This window comes from Chaetomium fimeti (assembly GCF_033439085.1).
Source record: "Chaetomium fimeti strain CBS 168.71 chromosome Unknown B0H64scaffold_4, whole genome shotgun sequence".
Classification (NCBI taxonomy): domain Eukaryota; kingdom Fungi; phylum Ascomycota; class Sordariomycetes; order Sordariales; family Chaetomiaceae; genus Chaetomium; species Chaetomium fimeti.
The window spans coordinates 3,979,877-3,995,475 of record NW_026944332.1 but is presented as its reverse complement, the minus strand read 5'-3'; the positions used below and the strand labels follow the sequence as shown (position 1 = coordinate 3,995,475).

Sequence of the window (15,599 nt, the reverse complement as noted above, 5' to 3'; positions counted from 1 at the left end):
CCCACGTCCACAAGTTCCAACAACACCTCGAAGTTCATCTCGCCAACACTCCCATAATGGATGACATCGCCTTTCTCGCTCAACACCTCAACCTCGAAAACTACGAGGTTGCGGCTTTCATCATTAGATGCTTTAATGAATACTCCTCCGACTTCCTTGTCCACAATACCGACGTCCTGGACCCCGACTTTGCCCAGATCAGGCTTCGTGTCCGCGTCACCATGAAGAACCGACAAGTAGGATGGTTTTGGACCCAAGGAACTGCCTGGGTGAAACAAAATTGGAGACAGGATGAACACGCCGCTTCGTTTGTCTTGGATGTCCTGGGTTACCTTCACGACAGGGGCTACATTCCTGAGGGCTGCACCATTGAGGAGGCCGTCAGCCAGATTCATCAGCGACTTTGCATGCTGCAATCCTTGCGTCTGGGGAATGCAGTCTGGATCGAGGACAGAAGACTCGAAGACGACCTCCATAGCGCACTGCTGAGGGAAATGGAAAAAGCCAAGTCTGCATCAAGGTTCCTGGTCTACTGAGTTCAACCATCGCCTTCCGACCATCGGCTTGTGGGTATTTAAACCGCGTGGCGAAGGATAACTCTTAATAATATCTACCCCAGCCAGCCGTCAACTCGAAGAAAGAAATGATTCAACAGCTCAACAGCAAAGCAACACGTTCCAAAATCGAATAAATACTATTATTAGAGCCCATAATTCCAAACATTGATGACTGTTGTCCGTGAACTCAAAATACCTCCCCTCGTTTTCTTTACCCGTCGTGCGTAATAATATAGCAGTATCCTTCGGCAGTGGCTGAGGAAAAGAATCCGAGTGAATGGGTATCTCTGAAGCTCACAATGAAACCTCCCATACCTATGACATGAACCGTGACCCAAATGACCCGGGAGCACTATGCCAGCCTCCCAATGTAGGAAACATGATGCCTTTTCTCCATAACGCTCTATCCCGGACTCTTGACAATGCCTGTCAGTGAAGGTCCCTCATGGGTAGCTCCCAGAATCTCATGTTGGGGGGGTAAGGCTTACTAACCTTGTATTTCTTTGTAGCCTTGTGTGTTGCCCAACGCCAGGGTGACTTAGCCAGAACCATGCTGGGCCCTCAACTCAACACCACCTCTGGCGAGGTCCTCTTCATCGAATGACACCTCAACAGAACGTTTGTCAATGTCGTCAGAGGAGTTGTCTTGGCCCGTGTCCGTCTTTGGCGGACTGATGAAGTCTACTGTAAAGTACAGAATCAGAAGTCAGCCCTCGTTCATCAGGTCCGTCCGGTATCGTAACAAGGTACCGACCGGGGCAGGGGCAGACCCACATTCCATCAACAACATCGAAGTATACGCCCCGTCTCTCCACGAATCCTGGTCCTGGGTCTCCTCCACCCCGGCAGCCTGCGGAAGGAGGAGGTCTATCTCATCGACGTCGACTTGCTGCAGGTATCCACAGTCCCGGTCCATGCCCGAGACGAGGAAAGCGGCATCTGATGCTGCATCGTGCCGCGGGGGCGCCGCCATTGTGTCCAATGAGTGAAGGGTGAATGCGGGTTGGTTTCAGTCTGCTGGGATATGAGCTAAGCGGGACCGGCAAGGAGCTGGCAGCATCTGCAAGGGAAAGGCGCGATGCGTGAGAGAGGGGCGTTGTGACCGGACTGCTGGGGTCCAGGGTCGACCAGCTTTCCGGAATGGGCGGTGTAAGGGCAAGGGGAGAGGAAGATTTTGGCTTAGCTGCCGCTGGATCCCAAATAGCAAGATGAGATGTGGATCACAGCGGCTGGGAGCATGAACTATTCTTTTATATCGGTTCGCAATCTGCACTTTCCTCCCACGTCAGGACCCCCATTTCTCCCCCGAACACTAAACAGTTCGCATCATCAGGCATCTTCCACGTCTGCGGCTCCTACTACCTACGTATCGGCCTTTTGACAAGGCTCAAGACAAGGGGGTGCCGTTGGGCAGCACATTCAATATCAGAGATACTCGACGGGACGTGGCCGGCAGCACCCATGCCATCATTTCCAAGCCCCGTTGTTGTCCTGCGCGGTTTCATTGGTCGGGGACTCTCTTTCATCAGCCCTGGGATGTCAGAAAGCCGTCCGGAACCAAGATGCCGGTCCTTCCGGACCTAGCACCGTCCTCTCCGGCGGCCGGTCAGGGCCGGAGCACCTTCACCTCGGCGGACTCGCGACCGGTGGCTCATGCACGGTTCGGTTGTGTCACCTCAAGCGGTGCCCAATAGGAATGGGGCCTTGTTTCCATGAGCATCCCAGACCGGTTCGGCTGATTCCGTCTCCTTGCCAAGTCCGAGGGTCTCAGGGGTCGCCAGACCGGTTGGATTTCTTTTCCCGTGCCGCCGTCCACCCCAGACCGGTCGCAGAAAGCGGCAATGACAGCGTTTCAAGCCTGGTTGGGCAGCCACAAGCACATTCCTCGGGTTTGAGACGGGACTTACATTGCCAGTTGTAAACCACACATTCTCAAGTCCCAACACTACAACGTGGTATGTTGCTCCAGCCTCGTTCGGGATAACGCAGAACCTGCTCGGTAGTGCCTGGGCAGACTCGAGGTCGCCAAGCGGTCACTGAGGCGAGGAAAAGGAAAATGAGAAAAAAGAACAATTACGAATCTCGATCCAGATCTTGAAGTTCGATTATTGCGTAAATCAATATGTGAAAAATATACTTTGCTATCGAGCGATGCGCTCCTCTGCCATGAGCGGCGTGCCGCTCTCGTACTTACCGTGGAACCAACCCCCCTTTTAGAGCTTACCTCCTCTGAACAGTCTTCTGCCCGGGAATACACCCCAGAAGCCAGTAATAGTTCGAACCGAGGAAAGAAAAATGAGAAGTCAAGACAAACATGGAAAAATCAACACAAATGTCGAAAAGTCAAGACAAACAGCCCAGCCACAGCTTCCAGTCTGATTCGGACCGATGAAGGGCTTGGTTGGCCGTGTTGGCCGAACGCAAGGTGCCTCATCGCTTCCCACCTTCTTCGTCTCCCGCATACTTCTTCAGCCCTACGTTATTGACCGTACCCTCCGTGTGATCAATCGCGGTGTCCCTCGGCTGCCAGTTGTCCTCAAACATCTGAGAGAGAAAGTACAGCTCGTGTTCGTAGAGATCATTGTCCCTGTTCGTCTTTACTACGTCCTCTGCGTCGAGAAGACGGTTAGTCTTGTTGGGCTTGCAAGACTGGGGCTACGTTACCTCGCTCTTCCAGCAACACCTTAGTTCGCTCCAGGAACTGGATGTCATCTACGGACATGTAGGAAAATGGCGTCTGATGCCGCCTTTTCCAATCCTGTTTGAACGGGTTGGAGGACTCGGTTCGGTAGTGATAGTGTGAAAGGAACACGTTTGCGCTATGGTGCTGGTCGGCAATGAAGTTCGGAATCGCGTATCTTCGCTGGAGAGATGTGTTAGTGCCTAACCTCTGATGATACACAGAAGTTGTCGGGTGCTTACCAGAAGGCCGTGTTTGCGGGCATTGTGGTAGTTTTCCGCCGTGATTCTTGCGCAGCTGTGGAGAGACATGAACGTAATCAAGTAGATCGTCATCCAATTCCTCGGGTTGCTCGTCAGGGCGAGCCTTTGGAAATCCTCCAGCACTTGCTTCCGAAGCGGCTCCAGGATGCCCAAAGTCAGGATCATGTCCAGTTGCTGGATCATAACCGGCGGCAGCGGAACTTTCCCGAATAACGGGTAAGATTCGTCCTTTTTCTCTGGTTCCATGTCGAGTGTGTCTTCCCCGACAATGTGCTCCGTAGTGGCCGTTCGGCGGATGGCAAACCATAACCGGAAGAAGTTCCCAAGCAATTTGCGCTCCTCATCAGACTACATCTCCGTAGTTAGCGTTCCGCTGCTGAACAGCCCAACACGGGTGAAAATAATAAAAGATTACCTCAACTCGTTGCATGTGTTTCCGCGCAAACTCATACGTGTCCTTGACCAACTGGTCGCTCCCGCGGAGAAAGTACTCCATGCATTTGAAGACATTGGCAGTAACGTACTCCCTCATATCCTGTACAGCATTCTTCATGTTGACGACGGCGTATGGCGTAGTCTTTTTGAACTTTTTGACGCCATTCCGATGGTCCACCCAGGACCGATGGATTGAGTCCTTGTGAGGAATCGGGATGAATCTGCGGACAACGAGCTTGAGGGGAACTTCGCAGACATCTGACTTGACGAGTACTGTCCTCAAGTTCTGGGACTCCCATTCCGATATGTCTTTGAGCTTCATCACGGGCCAGCGGAAGGTGAACTCAAGACCAGGGGCTTTTCCAGTCCTGTAGAGTGTGCACTCAGTGAGTCGATACCGAAGGCAAGGCAAAGAATGGACCTTCTGCTTAGACACCGCCAAGCAAGTGCCACAGATACCGGTAGGATCATCCTCAACGATGATACACTGTTAAGCTGTTAGAAAGGTTAACATGTTGGGAAAGCTCCGCTTCCTTACTCGAATCCTCTGCATGCGGCATCGAACGCATGCTTTGAGTCCCCTCGTCCTGCTGGTTTCTTCCTGTCGTTTGCGGTCCTGGAAGGGTCCGCGCCGCTGAACACGTTGGGATGTTTGTGGCTGCAATGGGTGCATTGATACGAAGCGGAGGGCGTCGCCGGAAGTATCTTCATTGCCAGGGCTGGGACTTGGTACCGTGGACCCAAGATAACCACCCACTGTGGACCACCCAAATGATGGTGGCGGGAGCTGAGACGTCTGGGGTTTCTCTATGACTTCCCAGGACTGCTGTTGAGTAACGGGGGCTGTATCGCTTGAAAACGCAGGTGTTGTTACAGTTGTACTAGGGGTTGTGAAGTGGCTCACGAGGGAGGGAACGTATGGCGTGTCCGCCCCAGCAAGGCTCCACGGGGGCTGAATCGATAGCCCGTACAACGCCGCGGCTGAGGTCCGAGTGTTGGATTCTATTGCCTGACCTTGCGTGGCAGCGGTATTTGCAGCGAGGATTGGGAAATCATCGCCCCAAGGGTCCACATATTCGTACTCTTTGGTGATGCCATCATCGATATTATTGAACTCGGCAGCAGAAGACCGCCACACCGAGATTTCCCCATCCGACCCGCTGTCTCTGTTGTCGTCGTCATTCGGTTGCTCATCGTCATGGCTACTAGTATCTACACATATAAACATAAGCTTCTTGCCAAATACGAGTTGGATTCAAGGTATATCACCATTCTCAATGTCATGATTCTCGCTCAACGGACGCTGGGGAGGCTCAAAACTGCCCGGTCGTTGTCCGAGCGATGTCCCCTGGCCAACGTGGGAAGGTCCGGCTATGAGTTGAGTGACTTCATCCAGGGGGATTTTCATGATCGATGCCGCCCGTTCCATCACCCCCCTGTCCTCGGGCGTCAGGGACAGGAAGGCCGCCGGAAAGCTGCCCCGTTTGACTCTTGTCATGTCGCCGTTGTCTTCTGGGAAGGGACACGACCTCTTCCGGGATTGGTTCTTGTGTGTTTTTAGTCAGTTGCAGAGGTCTCGGCGCAGATGGGAAAGCAGGAAAGAGGAGGCGCGATGCTGCTGAACGGAAGGGGGCCACTTTAAACGAGAAAACGGTAGACAAAGAAGATGGTGGTAATTAGAGAGAATCAGCAGGGCAACTGTAACACGAGCGAGATGGCCACACAGTGATTTCGGTAACCGCGGTCGCCGTCGGGAACTGGGCGCGGATAAGACAATCCCGGAACTTTGAAACGGACGGCGCAGAGCCAAGGGATGGAATTGAACTCAAAGTTTACCTGCATACTAGTACTGCGCAATGTAAAATAGGTAAGGTAGTGAGTGGCAAGGGAGGGGGGACCTGGTCGACCCGGGGTCCGGCCTGAAAGGAAGTTTGTCCAAGTCGTCCAACGATTCGAGTGACGACGTCGATTCGTGGGCGGCCAACAAAAATAGGAAGCGGCGAAAATCCTAGCCGTATCTGTGCAATGTTGCAATTTACCAGAAGGGAAATGCGGCCAGACGGAATGCTGGCTTCTGAGCCCAAGGTTTGCGCGCGCGATATTGGATCATGACAATGGGCATTGTGTGGTTGGGGAACCCCAATTCCCAGTACACCCCCCCGCGCCTTCCACGTCCAGACCGGTTCCCGATTCGGTTGTGCAGGAATCTTGCGAGCGGCTGGTAACCCGGAAGTACTAATACCGCGCTGTCCCGCACAAGCTCGTCCGAGACAGCGTACCATGACCCGGCTTGGTGGCAGCCACACTAACACAGTTTAATACCATCCTCACCGGATGGGCTTCTGGTTGTCTCAAAGCCCAACAGCAGTTGGTATTACTGGTACTCTTCTCAAACTTCCTAGGCTCTCACCAGGCACCATGGCGCGTATTTAAAGCATTCGGGCGCCTCTCCCCTTGAAACAGAGGCATCGAGTGATCCAGGGCCGCCAGTTATGGCCCATTTGCGGCATGGCTTTTTAAGATCGCCGTGAGCGAATGCCCACCGCTCGACCGCCAGAGTACACCCCCAAGTCGTAACAAGCGAAAGATTGGCAACGCCTTCACGTCACGATCGTTACCATGGTCCTTCCTCCCCGACCAACCGTGCCTTCCCCCCAAAGCACAAGCGAATCGAGTCACGCGAGCTGCCACACAACTCTTTCCACCATGATTGGAAGGAACGGTTTTTTTTTGAGCAAGCAGGCACGGCAGGCCACCCCGCCGGCAATTGGAGCCGCTTTTCATGCCCAAGTCCTGATTTTGGGCGGGAGCTTTGTGTGTGTGCCCAGCGTGTCACCAAAATGGCAGAGCCTCGTCTCGGGCGGCGAAAGCTCGACCGGGCAGCAACTCGTCGTCGTGCCAAAATAGAGAAATCATGCATTGAATCATGTCTGGCGCTGTTGCCTCGCCAAACTCCAACCGCCCGAAAGTTGATCCCGAACGCCCGACGGTGATGGAAGCCGCGCTGAGCAAAGCAGGCGCCAATCAGAGGGGGGACAGCGGACGTCTCACCACGACTGGCCGCCCACCGCGCCCTCTCACAGAGAGCGGGGACTCCCTGAGGAAGTCCAAGCACTGCGCCCTTGCCCAGCCATGGAGACGTTTCTGGCCGCCCACCGATGGGAGTGACGCCTACAGAAGGCTAGAGAATGAGCATCCAGACGTCCTGACCTGCCGTTTCGACATTACTCGACCCTTCAATCGACCATGGCGGCTTTGGACAGGTCCAGCACCCCTTGAAGGGGGCGGATGTTCCCTCGATCCCAACGAAGTAGCGCGTGAGTTCCAAGTTGCCAAGTATCTAGCATGATTCACCACTTATCTTCTGTGCGTACAAGATCCAGATCATGAAACCGCTTGCCGGCCAATTTTGGACAGCCCTCATGACATCGAACGAATAAGGCGGGATCTCGACGAGGAGTTCCGTGGCCTCGACCTGCCTATTGTTCAGCCCGAGTCTTTCCACCACCTCGCACCACTGGAGCGGTACCACAGTGAAAAGCCATACAAATGCCAGCTGCCTAATGAATGCTTCCCCGGCCTCGAAATGCACAACCTCGTCTCGCAAAGCTACCCCGTCCGCATTGCTGACATTACTGGCCACGAAACCCTGTTCTCACTCCCTGTCTCTGGGTTCGAATTCGCCAAGTCTCCTATCGCTGTGCAGAACTGGTCCGACGACTACGTGTCGACTGAGTACCTCCCTGGGCTTGTTAGATGGCTAACGCAACGTCTTGGCTGCCGGGACGTCTTCTGTTACGCCTACAATGTGCGTCCACGCCGACGGGGTGGTCCGGGTGCTGGCGGATGCATCGACCACTCGTCATACTTCCTCGCTAGCTTCTCGAGCTAAGTCACAAGTGTTTTTCACGGCAGTTTCGCCACCATGGTTCCACTCAAAAGGCAGATGGCCTGGAATACAACTTCAAGCCGCCTTTCTTTCGTGCACATTGCGGTTCGTGACACCAGGCGCGCATGTACGGTTTAGAACCCGGCCCGGTACTGACAACATGTTCGCCAGATGCGACGGAGGCAACTTGCCGGGCTCGCCTTCAAGTTTACTTTCCAGATTCTTACCAAAAGATCATGGAGGGCCGCGTCCGCTTCATCAAGTAGGTCGACTAAGAGACAAAGACACCAATCTGCTTTTGCTCTCACTAACGACGTCCCACAGCATCTGGAGGCCAATATCTCCAGCACCCGTGGAGGACTGTCCGCTAGCTCTCTGCGATTTCCGCACCGTCGACGCCGGGGATCTCGTCCCCATGGACATTGTATATCCGCACTTCACCGACGAGGCTTACGAGGTCAAATACAACCCGTCCCACCGATGGTTCTACAAGAGGGGCATGACGCAGGAGGATGTCATTGTCTTCAAACTCTATGACAGCATGAGAAGCGAGGCAACTGGTGAGTCTGTCTAATACCTACTCAGATCCCGAATTGAAAGGGCTATCCTAACTTGATCAGTGTGCCCCCATTCAGCCTTTGTCGACCCATCAGTGCCGTCCGACACGCCGAGACGCGCTAGCATCGAGGTTAAAGCCATTGTATTAGGATGAGAATGCTTGGGGTGCGGAATGAGTGGGTGTACTGACTTTCATGATACCTGTCGCTACTGCATCGGATATCTACGGCGTTTCTGCTCAGTTAGGTTTCAATAGTATGCTAAAGTCTGCCCACAACCAGAGTGTCTGATTTTTCATACCATAGTACGTTTACTCGGGCAGGTATCAAGTTTAAGAGTATGATGTCCTAGGACATCCTCGTCTAATGAAGTGGGACCCAGCTCTCTAATTCTCTAGTCGAACGCTTCTCTTTTTGCTTTCATGTCATTAGCACCCAGTCGACCCCCCCTGTTTCCTTTTGGTCCATGATCATTTTATTAGTGAATCATCGGACGGTAACACCAGCTGCAGCAGACGATTCCTAGCAAAGACCAATATTTTTTCGCCTACAACCAACTCCATGCCAACGCTCTCTCGAGACTAGCAGATTCTCGCCAAGGCCCTATAACTGATTGACCTTCATGTTCCAACACGTCCTCATCATCGAGTTGGATGCTTACCGAGCGCAGTGCCAACTTTTGAGTCATAGCGTTCGTTACGAGGCACCAGCACATGCTATATGTATTAGGTCCACGTCACTGGTTTCCAACGAGGACCACCGCCCACTCGACAGTTGGCCAAATGGTAACTGGCGGTGGTCCTCGCCCGGGCAGTGCTCACCCCGCTCCCGATGGGGGGCTCGTGGGTTGGAGCCCCGACTGCCCGGGGATTTTCTGAGCGGGGACACCCGCCCAGAACGGTGTAAACCCCCAAGGGGTTTCGCAACCGGCCACGTCCCCTCCGTGAGTGACGACTGGTCGGAGGCGGGTTGACCCATGAGCTTTTGCTATTTTTGACCACGCTACAACATGTTTCTCGTCACTCTTTTGTTGTTTATTTGCCACAATCCCGATTTTCGACACTAGCTAAGTTGAAGCTATTCGCACAATCATTATCTTGGTGAATAATTTGCAATTCTCAACAATGCACCTGCCAATAGCACCTAACTAAACGAGCCATCTACGTAACTAATGAGAGTAATTAGCAATAGGATATCGTCCAGTCTAACCTTAACAAAGGCAAGCTTAGCGCCTTCTTTCCCCATGCATGTCAGATACTCGGCGGTGGGCGAGCGTGCGTTTACCGTGAGAGCCGAGATACGCGCTCACTCAGCGATACACACTTGATTACGCCAACTAGGTCGTCTCGGGTGAGTCGGGTCAGTCGGGTCATGTAACTGACCACCCACCCACGTCACAAGTCGTCTTCGAGGTACAGATTCCCCGAGCCCAGCGCATTGACATTGGCACATGGCAACCTTGGCGCCAAGCGGGACAGCCGGATGGCCTCGCCTGCCAACCCAGGAAAACATAACTTCACTTGAAGCTTGAACTTGCAATGGAAGGAAGCTTCTCTTGCCGTGGTAGGCCATGCCAGTCGCTGGTCGCTGGTTAGATACAACGAAAGTTGCCATGTTTCGACACTATCGGGAGGCGGAAGGAAGAAGCCGCCATGAAGCCCCGTGTGTTTCCGAACCAAGTCCGTGCCGAGCCCCACCGGAAGCGGACACCAATGAAGGCCCTGCAACGGTCGGAAGAGCACCTTGGTGGCCCGGAGCTTGAGCCGGGAGTCGGGTTTCATCAAAGTCGTTCACTGCTGCGCCCCACTGAAATTCAACGATTTGTCCCTGTTCGGTCACGTTCGACCCTGATTCCATTCTTTAGGCGGCAAGAGTCATCGCAAAACTTCCTTCCCAAAGCCAATCGCAGCCAAATACGAAGGTCCCTTTTGAGACGAAAGATAGAAAGGGTTCACAAACACCATTTCCCACCCGTTGCCCGCCATGAACCAGCCATCGAGAACAGAGGACGATCTCGAACATCCCACGTGGAACCAAAACCCGCCTTTTCTGGCCCCAGATCTCACGACCCGCCAGGATCTCAACGGCATTGCCAACTCCCGCGAGCACCGTCACGGGTGCTCTGGACCGGGCAACGGCGTCGGCTTCCCCAATGACGAGAAACAAGCCGGAGATGGCCGATTTCGTCACTGCGACTGCGAATGCGACTCTCTCGCACCCTCCCCCTCTGCAATGAGCGGCCGTAAGTGATTATCCTCACCTTTCCCGCGGTGGAGCCACCAAATCGCTAATAACCAAACTTAGTCAAGGGCCCGCTCATTGCGTCCGAGACAGTACTTGGTGGTGAAGGCCAAGTCTGTCTCCCCTTTCGCCAGTTCCAGCCCCCTTCGGGCTGGTATGGCTGGACCGCGTCCGTCATCGTTGTGTCGACGTCGATCCATGTTGCCGGGAGCTATCTCCCTGCATTATTCGGGAGGGCGGCCGGGTCAGCTCCTGATGTAGCAAAGGCCACCCCCCGCCCCCTCGCAAGGCGGGATTCGTGCGCGGGCAGCGTCGCTGGGGGCGACGACTATAACACGCCGCTGCACGTCGGCGCCCTGCTCATCATCCTGGCCGTCTCGAGTATGGCCTGCGCTGTCCCCATGCTCGCCGCCAAGTTCCCCATCCTCCGCATCCCAGAACCCTTCTTCTTCGCCGTCCGCCATCTGGGCACCGGTGTCTTGCTGGCCACCGCGTTTGTGCACCTCCTGCCCACCGCCTTCATCTCGCTCGGCGACCCCTGTCTCTCCAACTTCTGGACCACCGACTACCCGGCCATGCCGGGTGCCATCGCGCTCGTGGGCATCTTTTTTGTCAGCATCATCGAGATGATCTTCAGCCCCGCGCGCAACTCCATCCCGCGAACGAAACCGGCGGGGGAGGCTAGCGACAGTGCCGGCACGTCCAGAGCAGGAACGCATGCCGCACACGGCTCCATTGGGGGTGGGCATTGCAGCAATGCTGCCGTTGTGGCCGCCATAACACGTCCATCGGCGGCCCGCCGTGCGAGCACCGAGTCAAGCCCGTCGCCAGATACTGCCGCTGCAGTCAACCCGCCAAACCCCAAGGAGACCCTAGAAATTGAGTCTCAGGGGTGGAGTCTCACGGCTGAGCAACGGCATAAAAAGAGCATTCTGCAGTGCATGTTGTTAGAGGTGGGAATCCTCTTCCACAGCGTGTTCATTGGCATGGCCTTGAGCGTGGCGGTCGGGAATAATTTTGTCGTGCTGCTCATCGCAATTGCCTTCCATCGTGAGCACTCCACTCCCCCCTCTCTCCCGCGTCACCACGCATGACTAACGCGGCCGTTTCAGAAACCTTTGAAGGTCTCGCCCTGGGTGTCCGCATCGCCTCCATCAGCTGGCCGAAAAATACCCTTCAGCCCTGGCTGATGGTCATAGCATACGGATGCACGTACGTTTCCCCCCCTCCCCCAATTCTCCGTTGATTACTCCAGCCCAAACTAACACCGGGAAAGAACACCGATCGGCCAAGCCATCGGCCTGGCTACCCATACCCTCTACAGCCCCGATTCCGAATTCGGCCTTATTCTGGTTGGCACCATGAACGCCGTCTCGTCCGGGTTGCTGGTTTTTGCTGCATTAATAGAGCTGCTGGCCGAAGATTTCTTGAGCGATCAGAGTTGGTCCGTTTTGAGAGGACGGAAGCGGGTCATGGCCTGCCTTTTCGTTTTCTTGGGCGCCATCTGCATGAGCTTTGTTGGAGCATGGGCGTAAGCCCCACCGTTTTATGCGCTGCTACTGAACTCGCTGTTGTTTTGAAGTTGTTGGAAACGACATTTTGGATACCGAGAGGTAAACAACGGAGGAGAGGAAAGATGCAATTGGTGGGACACACACAGCGTTGTCCTTTTTGGGATAGAAAAGAGTGTGGCGAAAGACTAGAGTTGATAATCAATAAAGAAGAGGAGAAAAGAGCTTGGTAACATAGCTCTGTATATAGGTAAACATCATTATTTAGATTACCCCTTTTCAATACCGAAGATGTTCTGTGGTAAACAACAGGTGCGGGGGGGTCGAAAATTGGGGCAGGTAATTGCTCCTTGGTATAGGGGAGAACCGCCGACGATTCCCACAGCTCCTCACTACAGCCGGTGTCCACACCAGCAAATCTTCCGTAGTATAGTGGTCAGTATGTGAGCTTGTCACCTAAGAACGACGTCGCTCGAGACCCGGGTTCAATTCCCGGCGGGAGAGGAACTTTTTGACTTTTGTGCAACTTTTTTATCCCCACCCCCGCCATCACCCCTTTTGTCCCCATGGTCACTATCTCCCCACGCCCTTTACCCTAGTGCTATTGTTGGTCGTCGTTTAAGTGAATATAGTTATAAGCTTAGGCTCAAGATAAAGGAGGAGAAAGAACCTGAACTATGACCCCTAAACTACAACCTAGAATAATCTCATAGGCTAAGGTAACAACTACCTAGGGGACTCGACAAATAAATGATACATCCCCAACCTCGAGTGAATAGAAAGTCCTAATATTCGTCCATCCAGCCATCATATGCCCTCTCAACCTGTACCTAGCTCACCCCCTAAGTCAGCGGCAAAATCGTCAACCCCGACGGCAGCACCATATCCTCGGGCCCCTTATCATTCACAAAACTCAGCGAAATCTCCTGCAGCTCCGAGTCATCCTCCACCACCACGATCCCGCGCCCCGCCGCCCCCGCCCCCGCATGCCGCCGCCCACCACCACCACCCATCCCCCCCTCGCTCACCCGCACCCGCTCCGCCCCCTGCACCGCCCGCACCATCACCTCGGCCACCTGCCCGCGCAGCGTGCACGCCGTGAACACCCCGCTGCTCTCCACCGCCTCCAGCAGCGCGCGCCGCTCCGCTGCGCTGGCACGTGTCTCGGCGAGCTGGCGCGTGATGGTGTCGCTTGTGATGCCGGTGGGGAGGGACCTGGATGGCGAGGATTGGGTGTCGGCGAGCCGGTGCAGGAAGAGCAGCGTTGCGGTGAGGGTTTGGGCGAGGAGCACGGCGCGCTCGTGCGGGGTGAGGTGGGCGAGGAGGCTGCTGGGGGAGGTTTCGCTGTCGGTGCTGCCGAGGCACTCTGTGACCAGGCCCTGCTGGGAGGCGTCGAAGGTGGCTTCGAGGATCTGGGTGAGGAGGGTGCTGTCGCTGACGAGGGATGCGGTCGGGTCGCGCAGGTTGAAGAGTTGCACGGCGCGCGTGAAGAAGTGCGGGAGGATGTCGTGCATCGCTGTGCCGTGGAGCTTGCGCGCGTGACCGGTGTCGACTTCGAAGTAGTCCGTTGCGGCGGTGTCGGCGGCGACTGGGGGGTGGTTGGCTGGTTAGTTTTGGGTGGGTGTTGCGAGGGGGGTGTTGCTTGCTTACACCGGGTTGATATCAAGGCGGAGTTTCTCTGCGCGGCGGCAAAGGCGTACTTGACGTTCTTGTTTCGCAAGGTGGTCAGTGTCGCCTCGGCGAGCACCTCGTCGCTCCGTACATCGTCATCCTCGTCGCCGCTGGACACACAGACCCGCGGGACCGACCCGCCCAGCACCTCGTCCCACTTCTGCCCGATGTGTTTCTCGAACTTCTTGGACGACAGGTCCCGCAGAATGTGCGACACAGCAACCTTTGACAAGCCCTGCTCCTGCGCCCCACGAGACCAGTCGAGCTTGACCTGGCTGACGAACTCGTCGTATTTCGTGAAGAGCAAGACGAGGGGTACCCATGGCGCAGCCGAGTGCAGGCCACCGAAGAAGAAGCGCTGTTCGAGCTCTGTTACGGAGCGGTCCTCCTCGCTCGCGACGCAGTACCATACGCAGTGGATCCGGTCCTCTTGCTTGGAAGACGTTGCGCGTGAGGTTAGGAAGTCTCGGATGCGGTCGTAGTTGGCCTCATCGCCAGCGCCTACGTTGAGGTTTGTGTGGATGGCCAAGCGTGAGTTCTGGCCGTGTAGGTCGAGCTCCTGCTCGATATTGTGGCTGGGGCTGAATGCATCGTCGACGAGTCTCTGGGGCCGCCGTGGTTAGTCGTCCAATGCCAGTGACGTATAACTGTACCGGTCCCGAATAGGGGCTGAGCCTCAGGGGTATCACAAACCTTCTCGAGATCAACCCCGAATATCTTGGTAAAAAGCTCCCGCTTGGTCGACTCTGGGTTTCCAAGCACCAGGAGACGGAACTTGGGGCACGCGCCCAGAAATTCAGACGGGGGCGTGAGCATGGTCATAAGATCTTCTAGTCAGTTATTCAGCTTTGGTGGCTCCAGAGACTCTGAAATAGTACTAGCTGTGCTTTATGTCATACAAACAATGCTATTCCTAGTCATTTGGGGTAACAGAGCACCTGTGGAGGTCAGATGTGGTTCAAGTTTTATCCCGACGGCGCTGTCTCTGTCTCAGATGCCATATGGTGTGGTGCCGGGTGGTCTGATGACGCCACGACCCCGTCAGGGTCACACCACCACCCTCTCGGCAGCTTTCCGTGCTATCTTGCTATTGGATACTCAACTTTGGTGATGCCAGCTGCGTTCCTGATATCCAGACATAATTTGACCCTACGTTTGTTTGTCCGTTTTAATTACACGCACTGTTCTGGCCTCTTCATTTCGAGCAACAAGCTTCAAAGTGCTTGTCTTCCATATTTCCCGAGGTCACCAAACAATGTCACCTAACCTCCCGGACTAGGGGTGTCATTTGCCCTTCAGGATGTAGATGTAGGTACGTGCATTGTCTGCGGACGGGATTGAAGCTGTTCACCAGACCCAACTAGTTTAACTGAGATCCCACGTGTAATCACGTATACTTATTATCATTAAAGACGGGCTAGACGACAAGCCTTTCAGATCGGAGATTCTTCCCGATCTGGCACAAGCGCCATGGGAGGGGCCCGGGTGAGGCCGAAGGAATGGCTGGCCGGCATATCGGTCACCAACGTGGGAAAGGGACTCGATCATGCATAAAGTTGGCAAGACGGCAAACAATCTAGCGGGCCGATTGCTTCCCCAAACGTTGCAACCATTAAGGGCAATGCTACTATAATTCAACCCCGCTTGGGGCATGTGAAACCTCCGCGACCAACAAATGGAAGGTGACCTGGCACAAGCGGGAGAAAATATTCCTACGATGCGACATGTCTCGGCTTTGGTCGACTAGGCGTGGCACGTTGCGCTTGTTGGCGCCAAAGGTCTGCGAGAGGCTGCC

General features: G+C 54.8%; 6 protein-coding genes and 1 non-coding gene across 7 annotated transcripts; 4 read left to right on the top strand and 3 right to left on the bottom strand.

Annotated features, from left to right (window-relative positions):
* Positions 1-56: 56 nt before the first annotated feature.
* On the top strand, positions 57-536 carry B0H64DRAFT_374461 (uncharacterized protein; the record flags this gene model as incomplete). Its single annotated transcript, XM_062802337.1, has 2 exons — positions 57-236; positions 291-536. 2 exons carry the CDS (start codon positions 57-59, stop codon positions 534-536), a joined length of 426 nt encoding a protein of 141 aa, XP_062659881.1.
* Positions 537-1,044: 508 nt separating this feature from the next.
* Positions 1,045-1,757, bottom strand: B0H64DRAFT_168910 (uncharacterized protein). Its single transcript, XM_062798729.1, has 2 exons — positions 1,332-1,757; positions 1,045-1,241 (listed from the first exon to the last, which is right to left on the bottom strand). The coding sequence occupies exons 1-2, from the start codon at positions 1,528-1,530 to the stop codon at positions 1,096-1,098; spliced, it is 345 nt and encodes a 114-aa protein (XP_062659880.1). The 5' UTR covers positions 1,531-1,757; the 3' UTR covers positions 1,045-1,095.
* Positions 1,758-2,987: 1,230 nt separating this feature from the next.
* On the bottom strand, positions 2,988-5,433 carry B0H64DRAFT_321485 (uncharacterized protein; the record flags this gene model as incomplete). Its single annotated transcript, XM_062800517.1, has 6 exons — positions 2,988-3,164; positions 3,217-3,420; positions 3,480-3,534; positions 4,025-4,359; positions 4,474-5,147; positions 5,205-5,433. 6 exons carry the CDS (start codon positions 5,431-5,433, stop codon positions 2,988-2,990), a joined length of 1,674 nt encoding a protein of 557 aa, XP_062659879.1.
* A 1,428-nt stretch (positions 5,434-6,861) lies between these two features.
* On the top strand, positions 6,862-8,536 carry B0H64DRAFT_374458 (uncharacterized protein; the record flags this gene model as incomplete). The annotated part of the gene is made up of 6 exons (XM_062802336.1): positions 6,862-7,252; positions 7,313-7,743; positions 7,851-7,929; positions 7,996-8,086; positions 8,149-8,384; positions 8,460-8,536. The coding sequence occupies 6 exons, from the start codon at positions 6,862-6,864 to the stop codon at positions 8,534-8,536; spliced, it is 1,305 nt and encodes a 434-aa protein (XP_062659878.1).
* Positions 8,537-10,210: 1,674 nt separating this feature from the next.
* Positions 10,211-12,424, top strand: B0H64DRAFT_424785 (ZIP zinc transporter-domain-containing protein). The gene is made up of 4 exons (XM_062805662.1): positions 10,211-10,623; positions 10,686-11,672; positions 11,735-11,834; positions 11,899-12,424. The coding sequence occupies exons 1-4, from the start codon at positions 10,365-10,367 to the stop codon at positions 12,155-12,157; spliced, it is 1,605 nt and encodes a 534-aa protein (XP_062659877.1). The 5' UTR covers positions 10,211-10,364; the 3' UTR covers positions 12,158-12,424.
* A 127-nt stretch (positions 12,425-12,551) lies between these two features.
* B0H64DRAFT_t86 lies at positions 12,552-12,637 on the top strand. Its single transcript has one exon. It is a non-coding gene; the product is annotated as a tRNA-Asp (tRNA).
* Positions 12,638-12,686: 49 nt separating this feature from the next.
* B0H64DRAFT_342579 (uncharacterized protein) lies at positions 12,687-14,829 on the bottom strand. The gene is made up of 3 exons (XM_062801260.1): positions 14,498-14,829; positions 13,784-14,408; positions 12,687-13,721 (listed from the first exon to the last, which is right to left on the bottom strand). The coding sequence occupies exons 1-3, from the start codon at positions 14,624-14,626 to the stop codon at positions 12,976-12,978; spliced, it is 1,500 nt and encodes a 499-aa protein (XP_062659876.1). The 5' UTR covers positions 14,627-14,829; the 3' UTR covers positions 12,687-12,975.
* Between the last annotated feature and the right edge of the window lie 770 nt (positions 14,830-15,599).

Coding starts and splice junctions, on each gene's coding strand:
- B0H64DRAFT_424785 (XM_062805662.1), top strand. CDS start 10,365: ATGAACCAGCCATCGAGAACAGAGGACGATCTCGAACATCCCACGTGG. Junction 11,673..11,734: donor CATCGCAATTGCCTTCCATC/GTGAGCACTCCA, acceptor CGGCCGTTTCAG/AAACCTTTGAAGGTCTCGCC. Junction 11,835..11,898: donor GTCATAGCATACGGATGCAC/GTACGTTTCCCC, acceptor ACACCGGGAAAG/AACACCGATCGGCCAAGCCA.
- B0H64DRAFT_342579 (XM_062801260.1), bottom strand. CDS start 14,626: ATGACCATGCTCACGCCCCCGTCTGAATTTCTGGGCGCGTGCCCCAAG. Junction 14,409..14,497: donor TCGGGGTTGATCTCGAGAAG/GTTTGTGATACC, acceptor CGGCGGCCCCAG/AGACTCGTCGACGATGCATT. Junction 13,722..13,783: donor CGCCTTGATATCAACCCGGT/GTAAGCAAGCAA, acceptor ACCACCCCCCAG/TCGCCGCCGACACCGCCGCA.
- B0H64DRAFT_168910 (XM_062798729.1), bottom strand. CDS start 1,530: ATGGCGGCGCCCCCGCGGCACGATGCAGCATCAGATGCCGCTTTCCTC. Junction 1,242..1,331: donor TTCGATGTTGTTGATGGAAT/GTGGGTCTGCCC, acceptor TGTACTTTACAG/TAGACTTCATCAGTCCGCCA.